This window comes from Helianthus annuus, chromosome 14 (genome assembly GCF_002127325.2).
Source record: "Helianthus annuus cultivar XRQ/B chromosome 14, HanXRQr2.0-SUNRISE, whole genome shotgun sequence".
Lineage (NCBI taxonomy): Eukaryota > Viridiplantae > Streptophyta > Magnoliopsida > Asterales > Asteraceae > Helianthus > Helianthus annuus.
In genome coordinates, this window is record NC_035446.2 from 94,755,917 (window position 1) to 94,773,814 (window position 17,898).

Consider the following 17,898-nt stretch of genomic DNA (forward strand, 5'->3'; position numbering starts at 1 on the left):
GTGGGGTGGGGTTTGATCTTCAGTGATGGTGGGTGGGGTTTATATATTAATGGGGTTAATTAATATTAGGTTATAATAAACCTAAAATGCCCAAAATGCCCCTGAGGGCGAAGACAAAATAGCAGGGTCAAAAGTGGGTAATCTGGTCAAATTTCACTTTTGGACTAAAATGGCAACAAAATGCAAACCACAGGGACCCAGATGTAATAAGTTTGAGATTTGGACTAAAGTGCCAAAACTGGCCAAACCACATGGACCAAAATGGCAGTTTACTCTATAAATTTGTTATATTTATCGTTCTTTTTTTTTATTATGGATAAGACTCATAGGACATCCTTACTTAAATGCTTAGAAACATATCAATTATAAATACATGCAATAGATGATGAAAATCATGTCAGCATGCATTATTGATGGTCTAAAATAACATAAACATTCCACCTATATGTGTATGTAAGACATAGTAAATGATGACATCATATTTTTTTCTTAACTTATTTAATTCTATTCTAGTATAATAAAAAATGAAGTTAAACATAGAGGTTGAAACTAGTTTAAATCTTGAGAAAATCATTAATGATGAAGATTGTGCATCTCAATCACATGTAGTTTGCATGTTACATTGATCACTTGAAATGTGGCCCAAGTACAGGTTTTAAATATTAAAATGATGGACAAAACTTTAGGTTTTCAAGGACTTTTGTGTGTTCTTTATTGTATTCCTTTTGACTTTTATTCTATTTCATGTCATGTAGTACATAGAAGTACACACTAAATTTAAACTAATACACTCTTACTTTAAAAAAAAAGTATTCAAAATTCACTTATTTAAAAATCTCAAAAATAAAAAAGAATTATAATGAAAAACAAATCTGACTCCTTTGATTGATAATATGAAGGGTTAAAGATCGAATTATCCGGTTTTCAGATATTCGGATATTTCGGTTTTAGATCCTGATATTTTGGAACGCCTCTAATCAATAGTCACATATGAATAAATTATAAATCACATGTAAAATATGTGATTACATAAATCTTTACCCTTTATTTATATGATCTAAAATTTCATATAATTTTCATCAAAAAGTTACAAAAATGAGTAATGAATAGACGTAGCATCTACAATTTTCATTTCCATCTATAATGTGTATAAAGAAGAAGAAGAAGAAAACTAAGGCTGTATACATGATTGAACATTTCAACCTCCAAAGAATGCCTAAAACTAAAATGAAATAAATTTAATCAAATAATTGTGTAACCCAAACCGACCCGATATCTAACGGAGTGGATTGTGTCCTAAAAGGCGGTTTATTTCTTCGTAACAAACTCGGGTTTTCAAAAGACAAAGGGCTCGTGCATAATGCGGTGTTGGTAAACCGAAGGCTGCTAGGGGCACTTTTCGGTGATAAATTGGCTTGTTCTAAAGCATGTGATTGTAGCTCGGTTGGGTAATCGCGCAAACAACCAATGCGCGGTCCAGCACCCGTACTCCATGTACAAGATAACTGTCTTCCTAGTTGAAAACAACTTGTTTCTTTATGTGAACTAATCCTTTGAACAACATCATCACTAATGCATGGTTCATCTTCATCATCGGACAATTCATGCATTGATGACGTGCGGTTTTGTTGTGAATCGAATGAGTCTTCTGCGGCTTCATAGCCGTCCAATATTGTCTCTAAGCAGGAATCTTTAGAACATGATGCGGATGTCTGAATCTTGGTGCTTTTGTTTGTAACAACGTCATCGATGTTTGGTATTTCAAGTGTGCGTAGGTTAAGACCGTTTGATGGATTATCATTCGTGTTTTCTGAAGGCTGTTTTTCGCACATATCTTCTTCTGACGAGTGTGTTCTTACGTGATTACTAATCGGTTCTTTATCTTCATCTGAATCCATCTGAAAATAACCATAATGATAAATGTAAGAACGAATCATAAACAAGATTGAATCTTGAAAACATTCTTGATTTCGGTATCGTTTTTACCTTAACGTAAGTCGTATCCACTTTGTTTTCGTGAAGAAACGAAATGAAATCTTGAAAGTTTTCTTGTGTAGGTTGATAATGGCCGCTATGAGGCCAGATCGCCTGATGAAACAACACATAACAAAGTTCATTTTAGTGACTCTTTAGTGAATGATCATTTATTTCAAACAAAATAAGGTATAAAAACAACATTTTTTATAATTGACCCGTTTTGACCCATGACCCGACCCGACCCGTTTGCCAGGTCTATTTTTTAAGTTGAAATATACCTTTAGTGACCCTTTTTCAGCAACAATTCTACCAGCAGCCAATGTAGCTCCACCAGCCAGAAAACTTGAATGTTGAAATGACCCTTTTTTCTTTATCCCAACATACAAAATCTTGGATGTACTTAGCACAAATATCCACTTAGCCCCCTTAAGTTCTCCAGTAGTGTCGATATACTCCCCTGTTTGTTTGTATAATAACTTTCCATCCTTTATCACAACTTCATATGCTTGTCTCTCTATCTGCAAATAAAAATCATAAATATTAGTAACCATTTTTTTGCATTATTTTTTATATGTTATAAAGAAATAATGGATGTATAGACTTACCGGGCCGAGGTATTTAATGCATTGTTGTTGAAGTTTTGATCGCGGGCATTTTTCGACGAGATTTATTTCTTTCCCTTCTCCTATATCCAACCTGAATTTTCGAAAATAAATCAGATTCAATAACTATTTAACCATTATCTTTTTAATTAATGCAAAGATTTTTACATGTATTTACCAGTAAAAGAAGGGTTCTTTGCTTTGAGAAAGCAGCCATTTTCCATAATAGAACTGAAGATTATGCCCGTAACGATGTCTCGGATCAATCTGATATCATTTACAAAAACAAAAAACGAGTCGAAAATCAACAATCCATACAATATATATCTTTTATAGAAAGTAAAATAATTCGAAATATTGAATTCAGCCTTCAGGTTCACTTACCGCTTCGAGCCAGTGTTGTAAAGCGAGCTTCTGTGCTTTGCTGTTTTTCGATAAACCTTTTCCAACCTGCAAAAACAAGAAATAATATTAACTTTTTTGTATTTTTCGATTTCTTGCTACTCAAGTTATCATAATTTTGTGAAATTACCTTTGCAGCCCTTGTTCTTGCTCTGGACCAACGCGAAAAGGCGGTTTCTTGTTTTTCAAGATTGAAAAAAGATATAGAACTTTGTTTTAATTCCGCAAAATCAATAAGCTTCCACCTATAATAACCATACCATCTTCATTAAATAAAACTTCATTTTTTCCAAAATTAATTGAACATATAGTAAATTATATATATATATATAAAAAAAAAAAAAAGAAGAAGAAGCACATACAAGCTTTGTTCAATCTGGACAGCACAGTCAGCCAACTTTCGTCGTGTTCGAAAGCTTTTATACACTTTTTGCAACTTAATAGCCGCTTCATGTTCCGGGCTTCCAAGATCAAAAATGGATGATTGTGTGAACTCATTCATCACATTGTTGAATTCAGGAAATTCGGTGCACATTTCCTTCATTTTGGCATAATCTAGCACTGTTTCTTGACCCATATGGGCTTCAATTGTCTCAGAATCTTCATTTTTTAAACAAAGTTCTGAAATAATGGAGCTTGAAGTGGTCTCTAAATCTGTATAAGCAGTGAAGGGGCAAGAATATGATAGCCCCATGCAAGTCCAAAAGGTGGTTTTGACTTAATTTTCCTGCAAATGTGACAATAAAGAGTTTGTTAATAAAAGAAAACCATAAATAACTGTGGCATAAATGCATAATGACTTGTCTATGAGCTGTGAGAACACTAAACTGACACATGAACTGTACAAGAATAATAAAAATGGAGATCAGATCAAAGCTTTAACAATCAAGAACTCAAAAAAAGAAAAACAGACATCACTGAGGCATTTCATCGAATACCTAGTGGGTATAAACAATGAACACAAAGAGTTGTGTATAGATTGCCAATAATACGAAATTTGGGAAATGGGTTACCTTAATGAGACAGATGGGTGTGTGAAAAGGGTTTGAATGTGTGGATTTAGGTGGTAAAGATGGAAGATTTTGATGGGTTGCTCTGTTTTTTGTATCTTTTTGTCGCCCTTTTTGAATCAAGATTTTTAGAGCAAGTAAAGTTGGTGTGTTTGTCGAATGTCTAGTCACAAAAGTTGGCATGTTTATATAGAAGCCACCACTTATTGGTGCGTGAGAGAGAAGAAGAAAGGGAGAGGCACGTGGACTAGGCTTATTTGAGGTCTAAGATTATGAACATCCATAACAAGTGGCATATTGCCTAAAGATGATGACTTAGACTACAAGGTATGGTGATGGACCATCCTTGGAGGATGATCCGTCACGTAGGCGCCACGTTACATTCCTCTTTAAGATGGTCCATCCTCCAAAACTAGAGGGCATGATAGGATGGTCCTAGTCATAGTCCTCCACCACTTTTTATGTTTTTCTTTTTTATTTTTTTTAGTATTCTATTTTTTTACATTTAAGAAATATACTAACAAAATATTTTCATTGATATTAAACCCACATTACATAAATATAAAAAAAACATAAACTTAAAATTGAGCCGAATTCATCGTAATTATTTCCCATTCCTTGAGCCGAATTTTTTCATCGGAAATTCGGATTTTCTCATTCGCCAATCGGACCTTCTCTTTTAACTTTTCTTCCGATGCGCGACTTTTTTCTTCAATGCCCCGCTCCTTCGCCTTCGTTTTTTGGGCCGTGACGTCGTTGTACATTTTTAGGTGTTCCATAAACTCAACCATGTGCGGGTCCACCTTTTCCTTTTCTTTTCCCTTGGCCCGCTCCTTCTTTGTTTTGTCTCGGCCCGGTGGACGCTCCGGTTCACGTACGTTATACTCGTCTTCGTCATAGTCGGCGTCATCATTTAAGTTTATGTGACACCTCGCGTCCGATCCACCGGCGCTTAAACTACCCATTTCCGATGTTTTTTGGCGTTTCGCCATCGCCACCTCGTTAGGAATAGGCCTATATTTTGGTTCGTCTTTTACAACCATCCACGCGCGAACGTGAGGAAAGTTGGAACCATTCTTTTCCTTATACTTTTCCAATGCCATTTTGAACACATCCTCGTCGTTCCACCCGCTACGACGGTCACTTGTATATAATTTGTTATATTCCTCGCAAAACCGATTGATGGACGAGTTCAATTTTCGCCACTTCGAGGAAACCGAGTCGAGATCTCGATACGGGCCTTGGTCCATCAAGGCGAGAAACTTGGCCAATACCTTGGACCAAAACCCCTCACCCGATTGGTTATTACCTATAAAAAACAAACAAAATATATAAAGTTTTAACATAATAATAAACAAGAGTTAACTGCCATTTTCGTCCCTGTGGTTTGGTCACTTTGGCCATTTCAGTCCATTTTTCAAACATGCGCCATTTTCCTCCCCGACGTTCTGGAAAGGTGCCATTTCAGTCCAAAAATCATAACCCAGTTAAGTCAGTTAGTAAATAAGGACTGATTGTGTAAATTTGTAACATAAAGGACTGATTGTGTAAATTTGTAACACCACCACTAGCCCTGCCACCACCACCACTCCGCTGCCACCACCACCACCACCGCCACCACAAACAACCATGGCAGCCATTGTAAACAACCATCTGCCGCCACTCTTCTCCACTTCCGGCCAACAACCTTTCTTCTCCGATGACCTGCGTCTACCATATCATCACCATCTAATCACCTCATCGATCTAACCAGACAACCAATCCAAACAAGTTGAACGATAATCACCGGCGAGCAATTATCTCGAGCCGAGTGATGGAATCAAGTCTGATGCATCGGTTTGCTTTTATCAGATTTTCATGATTGATCTTCGTCTGATCTGTATCGAGTAAACCTGCTGCTACTTCATCGTTACCGGCGACTGCATCATCACCATCGCCGGCGACTACATCAACCATCTTCGTCACCTGCAACTATCACGCGAACCACCATTATACACCGTAGTACCTCACTCCGACAACCATCTTCATACGCCACCACAAAAATGACTAAAACAAGCAACACCATCCATGCTACTGTTCCATTGACAACCCCAATATATCGAAACACGCAATCAAAACAGAAAATATCACAATAAACTCGTCAGATCTGAAACACACCAAGAACAAACACGCTGGAATCAGCAAAGTCGCTGCACAACACACTGACCAGGTCTGAACAATGGTGGTGAACGATGACCGGAGTGAGGTTCAGGTTAAGTTCAGGTGGTTATCGGGCACGGTGGTCTCGAGAACTCCGAACACAGCGGTGGTGATGTGCTTGGTGATCGTTGTGATCGTTGACGGAGATGATGACGATGATGAACGGTGACTGTTGATGAACAATGATGGATGGATGGATTGGTGTATCTCCGGTGGTAAGACGTAGTAGCAGGTCGGGTTATGTATGGAATGGTGGTTCGAAGAATTGTTGATGATGGTGGTGGCAGTGGCTGTGGTGGCGGTGTGGCTGTGGTGGCGGTGGTGGTGGTGGTGGCAGCGGAGTGGTGGTGGTGGCAGGGCTAGTGGTGGTGGTGTTACAAATTTACACAATCAGTCCTTTATGTTACAAATTTACATAATCAGTCCTTATTTACTAACTGACTTAACTGGGTTATGATTTTTGGACTGAAATGGCACATTTCCAGAACGTCGGGGAGGAAAATGGCGCATTTTTGAAAAATGGACTGAAATGGCCAAAGTAACCAAACCACAGGGACGAAAATGGCAGTTAACTCAATAAACAAAAAAAAAAGTTTAAAACTACCTACTTACTGTTAAGAAAAAAATAAACTTTAAAACTAATTAAAATAAAAACACACTGTTAACAAAAAAAAATAATAAACTTAAAAACTAATAAACCTAAAAAAAACAAACTTAAAAACTAATAAACCCACTGTTAACAAAAAAAAATAAACTTTTAAAAATTTAAACTTTAAAAAATGTAAACTTTAAAAAATGTAAACTTTAAAAAGATGTAAAATTTAAAAAATTACGAACCTTTTACCGGGTTGTCGGAAGTGCCAATGAAAGCCTTGGCTAAGGCTTCTTCTTCGATTGGGGTCCACTTAGTCGCCTTCGGTTTCGACGTTTGATCACCCACCACTTGTTTGCCTTTGTTTCGTTTTCCTTTCCCTTTAGGCGGTTGGGTTTCGGGAACAATCTCCACATCGTCTTCGGGTTTTTTTTTAACGGGAACAATCTAAAAAACTAGACCCCTTGTTTTTTTTAACGGCCAACAAACTTAATTCCAAGTATTCTTGGGGTACTCACTGGACAAACGGAGTACTCCGAGAGTAACCCGAGTTCACCACCAATTCCGGAAAAAACCCGGTAACTCATCCGTCCGTAGGCACGACAGTGAAATTACCGGTAAAACCCGTTTAGCTCAAGGATCCAACCCAGGTTTCCCTGGGTCTCCTATCATTTCCCACCAGTGCCTCACTCTGCACCAAGTGGTGGGACCCCTTATTGTATTGTATGGGTGGTTTCAATGATTTGGCGGTTTGATTGATTTAAACTGGTCGGTCTGGTTTTAAAAATTGATAAGTTAGGAAAAGTAGAAGGCAGACGTTTATGGTTTTCCTTTAGTTTTGATTGATGTAGGTCTTGTTTTATCTGATTCAAAGATTAGTAGTGTAAATGGTGGTTTTATGTGGTTCAGATAGATTGATTTGTTTTGAAAATTGGTCAACCAGGGAAGAATTAATTAACGATTGATGTTACTATAGCGGTTATCAAATTGGTGGTTTTGGTGATTTCAGCAAGTCGACTTGAATTTGAAAACTGGTCGGCTAGTAAAGATAGAAGATAAGCATTTTTAGTTTGCCTCAAATTTTGACCGTGTGTGCTCTAGTTTTATAAGACTCATTAAAAATGATACTGATCATGTGTTCGATTTATTAGCTTGTAACAAAACCTATAGTTAGTAGGATCGGACATGATCATTACACGAGTAACAACAAGGTAAGATATGGATGCTTGAAATAAGTTTGTATTCAATATGAGTTAGAATGTTTACATAACAATTGAGTTCTTTTTCGATATTTCAAGCTTGTTGTGAACCTAAACTTTAGGATCTTTTATGCAAATAACACTAAACTTCAAGGTCAAAAATCTCTTTTGTTCATATTTTTTTTTTCTTTTTGAATGTATTTAGGACTAAATAAATCATGCATTACATTGCATGGTCACGTACAACTGTCATAATATTAATTTTTAATATAATAGCTTTTTAAAAAGGTTATACTATTTAATGAAGTTCGAGATTTTGTTTTAATCGGATTTACATTCGAATTTTATGAGTTATCGAATCTTTAATCATATTTACCTACCCGATGCATAGGTTTGCATATAGGGTCTTTGAGATTGATTATTAGGTTTTGTGTTATGGTACCTAACCTTCATTTCATCTCCAACCGTTATTTTAGCGTCACAATGCCATCCATTCCGTCTCTTCCCTCCATCCCCAACCTGTATGTTATGGTCGGTGGTCCTCACATCCCCTCCTTATTTTTTTTATATTTAACCAATTAAAAGTGGTCAACGTTTCAAGGTGGGTTCGTGCCAGACGAGGTGGTGGCCACGCTAACCATGATCCAAGCTTAGGGTGCTTGGTGTTCCTCATCCTCCCCTCCCCTCGTGGCATTCCCATGACCCCTTGTCAAGCCCTACACCCATTAGCCTTAGAGTAGTCACATTAGAATCTTTATCTCCATGTATTTAATTTAACTAAAATATACATTTTTCTCTAAACTTTGTTTGTATTTTTAAAACCGTCTCACAACCAAGTTTCTATCTTTATCTTACTCACAAATACTAATTATATTTTTTTCTTGGTTTTATATACTCACAAAATTCTTTCAGAGATGAATACTAATCTCTTTGTTTAGATATATACTATCAACCCTCTAAATATTTTCTTCATTTTAGAGACTCTGATGTAGAATATAAAATACATAAAACATATAAAACTGTACATTTTTCTCTATAATTTATAGAAAATGTGATTTTTGGAGATTCCAATGGGAAGTAACAGTTTTGTTTATAGTGTTTAAGGATAGCAAAGTGCAAAGTAAGAGTTTTAGGGTTAAACAGATCTTGTTTTAAGGATTACTTGCCAAATCCAAAACTAGAACTTATTTAGAGAAAAGTTAAGCCCACAAATTGTATGTTAGTATTTTCTGAAATTCACAAGCTAGACTGATTAATTCCGAAAGAAAAAGATATTTAGAGTATCTTCTTATTAAATATAAAATAAAAAATTAGATTTTATTTCCTTAATTTGGTAAGACTGATTAATTCCGAAAGAAAAAAATATTTAGAGTATCTTCTTTTTAACTATAAAATAAAAAATTAGATTTTATTTCCTTAATTTGGTTACGTTACGTATCAAATCAAATAAGCAAAATTATAAAACATTAAAAGTAAGTATACAATCATTGTTTCTCTGCATTGCGCGTATTTACATACGATTATCTGTTTCTTCTTATTTATAAAATAACATAATCAGAACCAATAAGCAATAAACACACCACCATAATTAATTAAATAATTAACATCTAATTATATGAAGTATGTTAAAAGATATCGGTATTAAAGTTCTTCTAATAAAAAAGTTATCTAGATCCCATTCTCTCATGCCATGCGATGTCCATGCAGCTTTTATTGATTTTTAATTTTAATGTTATTATATATTTATTTATTTATTTATTTATTTATTTATTTATTTATTATACTTGCTAGTAGCTGTACGTTTAAATGGGCGTACATTATACCGTACAAGATTGGTCTTAATTATGGCCACGTTTTCCCATCCACCTTCTCAAAAATAAATTCAAGCTAAAATCATAGATGCATATAATAATTGAAGAGTTCATATAATATTCAATCAAATACAAATAATTACCCATTAATCGCAATCGAGTTTTTTTTTTTTCTGCTAATAAATAAACAAACAGCTAGATTCTACAACAAATATATTGGTTTGTTCAAATTAAATTTACAAGTTTTAGAATGTACATGAAAATATTGAATGATCTAAATGTTTATTTAAATGTTTTTAATGCATAAAGGGTTTGTACTCAAGTCCTAGGGAAGTTTTGAAAAAAAAAATTGATATTACATTTTTGACCCAAAATTATTTGTATTTTCTATTTGTAACCCAAAAGTTTTCATCTTTTCCAATTTAATCTAATAAGTTTTTTTACTTTCAACTTTGGTCTCCTATTTTGCAAATTTTTCGTTTTACGTTTCGCTCGTAATTTTGCGAGTTAACACGATGCAAGGTGCATATATGGTTCAACGTTTTTACGTTTCGTTATACGTTTTGTTCTAAATTTTGCTAGTTAACACGAAGTAACGTGCGTGTGTGGTTCAACGTTTTTACGTCGTCTATTTTTTTTCATGTTTGACAGGTTCGTCACAACGCGCGAGTCCTAAATTGACTTATTATTATTTCTATATTTTACGTTTCGGTTTAATTTTTTCGCTACGCGCAACTTCAGTGTTGGTTGTCGTTGTTGGTGGTATGACATTGGTGCTATTTCTCACGGTTTTACGCCCCCACCGCAACACAGACGGCTTGATACTAGTTCAATAAATTTAGAAACTGGTTTAAAAAAAATTATATTGCTAAAAAGCTTATACATAATTAATAGTTTAATAAGTTATAATAACTACATCGTATAAGTATTTAATATTTATAAACTAATGATTGATGTAAATAATATTTAGAGTTACAAATCAGTTGTTAAAATATTGTAATCTTTAAAAAAATAATTTTATAAGTGCCAAAACTTAATCAATCACTGCTAAATAAACGTACAAGCATAATTGTTTGTCCATAAATTAAAATTACAAATAGAATTTATGTCACAAGAAAATAAATAAACCTAATTATAGTTTGCTAACTTAATTTTTAAACAATATTTACTAAGTTTAATTATCTAGAACATTTTCCTCCAAAAAGAAGACGTAATTTAACAACAGGTAAAAGTAACTCCTAATAACTGACTTAGATTCTACTTTAGATTCTACTTTATTAGAATAGATTTACATCAATGTTTCACTAGAAAATCTTGTTTTATAACAAATTCATCATCTAAATACATCAACATCAACATGTTACAAGATATTTTAGGTTTATTAGACCAATAATATCCAAACTAACCCTCTAATATCATTCCTTATATGTATATGGATGTAAGGGTGTTAATCGAATCGAATAATGAATTTTCGAATTTTTATTTTTTTACATGAATTCGTATTCGATTCGATTAGTAATTGAAACTCGAATTCGAACCGAATTCGAATAAATTCGATTTAATTCAAATTCACCTTAAACAATAAATTATTTTACTTTTATTTTTTGAAACTACTACAAATAATTATATTCAACATAAAATATAATAATCTGTAAATTAATTAACTATCATTACGTTAAAACACCAAAATTTAGAAGATAGGTTGGTTACCGGTAGCGATTTAAATTAGGTGAAAATTTAGAAATAAGTAGTATGGGCTATTTGTTAGAAGATTTGGTAATGTTATGAATAATAAACAATCACTTATAGAGATAGTTCCTACTTTGGCCAAGTTTAGAAGTTATATGTGTGTGTATATATATGTTTGTGTGTATATACATATATAAATATATATATATATATATATTGAATTCGAATTTCGAATCGAATTGAAAATCATAAATTCGTATTTGATTCTAATTCGATTATTGGACTCGAATACGAATCAACTCGAATTCGAACATTTTTAATCGAATTCGAATCAAATCGAATTCCAAATTTTTTAAATCCGAATCGAATTCTGAACACTCCTATATGAATGGACGATGGAAAGAAACCTCGTTTATAAATTATATACATTGTTCTCATGATGTCTTGCCTTTTATACGTTAGATATTTTTAGTGGGTTAAAATATACTATTAGTGGACGGATGGAATGAAATGATTTATATATGGGACGTAGAAAGTGTTATAAATTGCAGGAATGCATTCACCGTAGCAAAAAAAAATTATGTTGCTAAAACTGTTATCAACCATTGGAAAATTAGTATGCTTTCATAAATGATGGATGATGACAGGGGTAGCTCAAAACAAAATAAAATGACTAAAATACTTGAGTACTTAAAGGGTTAAAGGGTTCGAAGGTTGAAAAATCGATGAGGTGAAGTAAAGCAGTGTGAGAACAGTAAATAGTCACATCCTCGAAATCACTTCACCAACCCACCAGCCGCAAAAGCAATGCAGGTCTGCAGAGCACACTCTATTATCCAGGGGTCAAAAGGCTTTAACCCCCGAAAGGGTAAGCCCCTCACTGCAAGCAGGGTCACTAGTCAAATGCATTCCTCTTTGGGAGATGTCTTCTCCTATATATGTGACACTTCATTTACTTCCGGAGACATCTCAGGCCAGCCTTGATTTCCCGAAATCTCTGGCCATACATCATCAGTACTTGCTTCTTGCAAGATACTTTCTTTCACTTCCAACACACACATTCTGTTTGCTCCTTCATCCAAATCTGAACACATTTCAGAAGAGGATCCATAGCAAACAACAAGAACAAAGTAGTGAACCTCCTTCCACGTCTTGCAAAAGTGGGGGGACCCCGTGACCTGCGTTAAGCAAGGTTGAACCCTTCAACCCTTTTGCCTAACCAGCCCAGCTACCATCCTTGGTCCATAAAAGGTATTGCCGATATACCCCTTAAGCCTTTAGGGCAACTAACGCTTAATGTTCGTTTCAGCGAAGGCCAAAAAGAAAAAACTCAACCACTTACCTTTGTGGTTATCAATATTCCATCAAACTGTGACGTGATCATTGGGAGGCCAGGACAGTGTGCGTTTTACATGGCTGTGTCCATCGGCCATGGCACTGTCAAATTTCCCACCGAAAGGGGAATAGCAACCCTTCAACCTTCCCAGGAAGCCTACATGGTTGAAGGTGAAAATTCCAAAAGCGAAGAAGACAAGCAAAGGCTAATCATAAATCCTAAGTACCCTGAGCAAAGAATAAGGGTCAACCCAAGCCTTTCACAAGAAACCCTCTCATATCTCGAAAAGTTGCTAACACACTACAGCGATGTCTTCGCTTGGTGTCCGGAGGATATGACAGGGATCCTTCGAAACATTGCCGAGCACGAGTTAAGAATACCACTGGATGTCAAGCCCGTGGTTCAAAAGAAAAGAAGTTTGGCACCAGAGAGAAGTTTGGTCGCATGCCAGGAAGTTGAGAAGCTTGTGTCAGCCGGCATTCTCCGAGAGGTCAAGTACCAGTCATGGGTTGCAAACCCAGTTATGGTCAAGAAGCCAGACAACTCTTGAAGGATGTGCATAGATTTCAAGGATCTCAACAAAGCTTGCCCCAAGGATTGTAATCCATTACCAGAAATTGATCTCAAGGTTGACTCCCTCACCGGCTATCCTTTCAAATGCTTTCTAGATGCTTACAAAGGGTATCATCAAATACTCATGAAAGAAGAAGATGAGGAAAATACGGCATTTCACACTGATAAGGGACCGAAAGATGCCTTTTGGCCTCAAAAATGTCGGAGCAACCTACCAACGTCTAGTAGACAAAGCCTTTGCAAGCTAAATTGGCAAAAACATGGAAGCATATGTTGATGACTTGGTGATCAAAAGCAAGATGGAACACCAGATGTTCGATGACATTCAAGAAACTTTCAAGAACCTAAGAAAGGTTAACATGAAGCTCAACCCTGAAAAATGCTCATTTGGGTTTGAGGAAGGAAAGTTCCTGGGCCATATTGTTGGAAAACAAAGCATCAAGGCTAACCCAAATAAGGTGAAAGTTGTTCTTGAAGCCAAACCACCAAAGACTAAGAAGGAGGTTGAAAGCTTGAATGGGAAGCTTGCTGCCTTGAAGCGTTTTACCTTAAAGTTAACGGAAAGGTCTCTCCCCTTTTTCAAAATGCTCAAAGGTTGCACTGATAAGAAGGACTTCAAATGGACTGAAGAGGCTGATGAAGCCTTTAACCAAATGAAGCAGCACCTAGCTTCCCTACCTGACATGGCAGCCCCAGAAACGGGTGAATTGATTTTAGTTTACCTCTCAGTTGCCGAAGAAGCAATAAGCGCGGTCCTCACCATTGAGCGAGAAAAAATCTAGGTACTCGTCTATTTCTTCAGCAAAACTCTAAAATTGGCTGAAACCAAATATCCTCCGCTGGAAAAACTTGCCCTAGCCCTAGTTCAAACAGCTAGGAGACTTCGAAGGTATTTCCAAGCACACCCTATACAAGTGGTCACAGACCAACCTATCAGGAGTGTGCTTGAAAAACCAGAAAACTCGGGACGATTAGCCAAATGGGCCATAGAACTAGGTGAACATAATATCACCTATGTTCCTAGAAAGACCATCAAGGCCCAAGTCTTGGCTGATTTCATTATAGAAGTCCCTAAGAAAACCATCTCTGAAGTGAACACTGAAACCTCTGAACCCTCTGACCTTGAAGCCTGGAAGCTTTTACTGACGGGGCTTCAAGCATTGAAGGATCAAGGGCTGGACTCATTTTGATCAAACCAGAAGGGTTGGAATTCACATATGCTCTCTGTTTTGACTTTCAGACCACCAATAACGAGGCTGAATATGAGGCACTGATCGCCGGTTTAAGACTGGCCAAAGAGATGAAGGTCCAGAAGCTTGAAGTGTTCACTGATTCATTACTGGTCTCAAGCCAAGTAAACGATAGCTACGTCGCTAAAGAGCCCAACATGAGAAGATACAAAGAAAAATCCAAAGAATTGATGAACACCTTCCAAATGTGTACAATCAAGCAGATTCCAAGGTCCCAAAACAAGAAGGCAGATGCCTTAAGCAAGCTTGCTTCTCTTACTTTTGCTCACCTAACAAAGAAGGTGTTAGTAGAAGTGTTAAAAGTTCCATCAATTGATGAATTGGAAATTCAAGACGTAGTCACCGATGAAGATCCAAATTGGATGACTCCAATTAAGAAGTTCCTTAAAAATGGTGAACTACCCAATGATCAAGTAGAAGCTGAAAGGGTTAAAATCAAGGCAAGGCATTACGTACTACAAGGAGAAACTCTTTACAAAAAGGGTTACCTTGCTCCCTTGCTAAGATGTGTTGGTCCTGAGCAAAGTCAATATTTGATCAAAGAAATCCACGAAGGCATATGCGGAGCCCATTTTGGAGCTAGGTCGGTAGTTGCAAAACTCATGAACCTTGGGTATTTTTGGCCCTCAATGCATCGTGACACCGCTGAACAATTAAGAAAGTGTGATGCTTGTCAGATTTAAGCACCAATCCCAAAAACTCCTAAACATGACCTTGTCCCAATAACCTCGGCATGGCCATTCCATAAATAGGGAATGGACATTGTTGGTCCATTTCCCCCAAGCAAAGGAGGAGTAAAATTCTTGCCGGTGGCAGTAGATTATTTCACAAAGTGGCCCGAAGTTAAACCACTTGAGAAGATTACAGGCAAACAGGTCATCGACTTTGTTTGGGAAAACATCATTTGCCGATATGGATTGCGGGGGGTACTTGTCACTGATAATGGGAAGCAATTTGCTGAGAAGCCTTTCAGCAGTTGGTGTAAAGAGTACAGGATCAATCAGGTCTTCAGCTCAGTGGCTTACCCGCAATCAAATGGTCAGGTCGAAAGGACAAATCGAAGCATAGTGGAAGTTATCAAAACAAGATTGGGAAGGTACGAAAGCAACTAGCTTGACGAATTACCTAGTATTCTATGGGCCATAAGAACAACCGAAAAAGCAAGTCATAGGAGAACACCCTATAGCTTGGTATTCGGATCCGAGGTTGTGATCCCAGCCGAGTTAGGAGTTGTAACACAACGAGTTGTCAACATGGATCCCGAAACAAACCAAAAAGATACCATGTTGAACTTACAATTCCTAGAAGAAGCGCGAGATCAAGCCGCAATCCAAGAAGCCAAGTACAAGCAACGAATGGAAGCCTATTACAACAAGAAAGTCAAGAATGAACATTTCAAGCCAAGGGGCCTGGTCCTTAGAAACAATGAAGCTAGCAAGAAAGAAAATCAGGGAAAGCTTGGCCCAAAATGGGAGGGTCCATACACCATCCTTGAAGCACACAAGGGTGGATCCTACAAGCTAGCTGACCCAGAAGGTAAAAGGCTTCCAAGGCACTGGAATGGAAAAACCTTGAAAAGGTTTCATGTCTAAACGAGTAAGATTGGTTTGTATTTTGCAATGTTGCATTTCAAGAGTTGAACTATGAAAACCTTTTGTAAAAATATCTCTTGAATGAATGAAGTTGTTTTATCAAATTTGTCTTTCTATCCTAAAAACAGGTTGAGAACCTAGCAAGAAACTCCATGGCAAGGGCCATGTAAGGGGTTGAGCTCCCAGGCCACATCGCTCAATAGGTTCAAGGGTTGAATGGACCTATATAAGGGGTGAGTTCCTAGATCAATACAAATCTATGAGACTTATTAGCAATAACAAAAAAGTCTCATAGACAGGTTTGGACAGCCTACACCAAATGTTCCTTAAGCCTTAGAAAAATAATCAACAAACATGCTTAAAAAAACAAGAAAATAAATAGGATAGGTGCTATGCCTTCTTGTTAAAAATACCAAGGCTAAGTGACTGCAGCACTGAACCCTTTAAGGTATAAAAAACATAAGGACAACGCAAACTCAACAAAGACAAAGTCATAAAAATAATGTAGCCTGAACAAAAATCCTAAGAAACACAAACAAAATCAAACCAAAACACCATAAGTCTTCAAGACTTTAAGCCCTCGAGATAACAGCTCGAAACCTCAAAGGCTTCAATCTATCTATAGATAGCCAAAAGGCTTAAAAGCTTAAAAGCTTACAACTAACCAAGCTGCCTTAACAAAATAAGCACAGGTATAAGAACATAACACAAAAAAAAAGTTAAGCATAATATCATAACCAAGAAAGCCCTGAAGGACTTTCAACCATTCAAAAGCAAGTTAAATCAAGCCCTAGTGACTTGAAAGTTAAAGATATTGGTCAAATGGCCACACAGGCCTAACACAACCAACAGGAACCTTAAGGGTTCCTAAAAGCCTAATATTGTTTAAAGATAACATCACAAACCATAAATTGTTTTTAAGTTCTAAGAAAGCTACGAATATCCATTAAGCATCGGCAGAAGGCTTGGAGACCCCGGAACCTTCGCCCTTAGCTTTCTTTGCTTTCTTCAGCTTCTTCGCCTTTGCACCACCATCACCACCCACTGCTGAAGCCTCCAAGCTTGCATCCTTCGAAGCATCTGGTTCGCCTGAAGGGGTGTCATCACTGTCCCCAGAATAGGACCTCTTCCTCGAAACAGAATCCAAGACTTCAGAGCATACTTTTTCACTAAGGCCTTCGGGTTTCAAATCCTGTAAAATAGTGAGAGGCTTACCAAAACAAGCGGAAACTTGATAGATATAAGGGTAGGTCAGCCTCTCCATCTGTTCCACCGAGCCCTTGAAAACATCGGAAGCCTCAGGGCGAAATAAAGGAGACTTCTCCAAATGATGTCCAGACTCATGAAGCTTGTACCCAGCGATGAGGCCCTGATGTTTTCTCAAGTTAAGTAATTTTGTGTAAACCTCGCCAAGTGCGGAATTAAACTCCTTGGAGTGGAGAAGGTAGGTAACAACCTGTTGAAAGCCATGCTCAATCAACCATTGATTATCACTGGTGGTTCGAGCAACTGCAGCTTTCAACCCCTCTTTCTCCGCATCAAAAGCCCTTTGTTGAACAAACAAAGCTTCCTTGCTTGCCTTCAGCTTCTCTCGATCAGCCTCAAAGCTCTTCTTAAAATCACTCATCTCAATCTCATGTTGCTTAGACAAATCATCAACCTTCTT

At 36.8% G+C, this 17,898-nt stretch overlaps 3 protein-coding genes across 3 annotated transcripts; 1 reads left to right on the forward strand and 2 right to left on the reverse strand.

The window, feature by feature from the left end:
- Positions 1 to 1,100: 1,100 nt before the first annotated feature.
- Positions 1,101 to 4,240, reverse strand: LOC110908703 (IQ domain-containing protein IQM2). The gene is made up of 9 exons (XM_022153680.2): positions 3,995 to 4,240; positions 3,344 to 3,708; positions 3,112 to 3,226; positions 2,964 to 3,029; positions 2,758 to 2,846; positions 2,583 to 2,673; positions 2,256 to 2,495; positions 1,987 to 2,088; positions 1,101 to 1,898 (listed from the first exon to the last, which is right to left on the reverse strand). Exons 2-9 carry the CDS (start codon positions 3,673 to 3,675, stop codon positions 1,239 to 1,241), a joined length of 1,695 nt encoding a protein of 564 aa, XP_022009372.1. The 5' UTR covers positions 3,676 to 3,708; positions 3,995 to 4,240; the 3' UTR covers positions 1,101 to 1,238.
- A 329-nt stretch (positions 4,241 to 4,569) lies between these two features.
- LOC110906966 lies at positions 4,570 to 7,369 on the reverse strand. Its single transcript, XM_035983014.1, has 3 exons — positions 7,301 to 7,369; positions 7,028 to 7,229; positions 4,570 to 5,300 (listed from the first exon to the last, which is right to left on the reverse strand). The coding sequence occupies exons 1-3, from the start codon at positions 7,367 to 7,369 to the stop codon at positions 4,570 to 4,572; spliced, it is 1,002 nt and encodes a 333-aa protein (XP_035838907.1).
- Positions 7,370 to 13,650: 6,281 nt separating this feature from the next.
- Positions 13,651 to 15,752, forward strand: LOC110906965 (uncharacterized protein K02A2.6-like). The gene is made up of 3 exons (XM_022152014.1): positions 13,651 to 13,893; positions 14,631 to 14,975; positions 15,393 to 15,752. The coding sequence occupies exons 1-3, from the start codon at positions 13,651 to 13,653 to the stop codon at positions 15,750 to 15,752; spliced, it is 948 nt and encodes a 315-aa protein (XP_022007706.1).
- The last annotated feature ends 2,146 nt before the right edge of the window (positions 15,753 to 17,898 follow it).

Coding starts and splice junctions, on each gene's coding strand:
- LOC110908703 (XM_022153680.2), bottom strand. CDS start 3,675: ATGGGGCTATCATATTCTTGCCCCTTCACTGCTTATACAGATTTAGAG. Junction 2,674..2,757: donor AAAGAACCCTTCTTTTACTG/GTAAATACATGT, acceptor TCGAAAATTCAG/GTTGGATATAGGAGAAGGGA. Junction 2,496..2,582: donor GCATTAAATACCTCGGCCCG/GTAAGTCTATAC, acceptor TTTTATTTGCAG/ATAGAGAGACAAGCATATGA.
- LOC110906966 (XM_035983014.1), bottom strand. CDS start 7,369: ATGAGTTACCGGGTTTTTTCCGGAATTGGTGGTGAACTCGGGTTACTC. Junction 7,230..7,300: donor CGGAGTACTCCGTTTGTCCA/GTGAGTACCCCA, acceptor CTAGTTTTTTAG/ATTGTTCCCGTTAAAAAAAA. Junction 5,301..7,027: donor TTCCGACAACCCGGTAAAAG/GTTCGTAATTTT, acceptor TGTTTTTTATAG/GTAATAACCAATCGGGTGAG.
- LOC110906965 (XM_022152014.1), top strand. CDS start 13,651: ATGGAAGCATATGTTGATGACTTGGTGATCAAAAGCAAGATGGAACAC. Junction 13,894..14,630: donor CACCAAAGACTAAGAAGGAG/GTTGAAAGCTTG, acceptor TTTGACTTTCAG/ACCACCAATAACGAGGCTGA. Junction 14,976..15,392: donor ATGAATTGGAAATTCAAGAC/GTAGTCACCGAT, acceptor TTCCATAAATAG/GGAATGGACATTGTTGGTCC.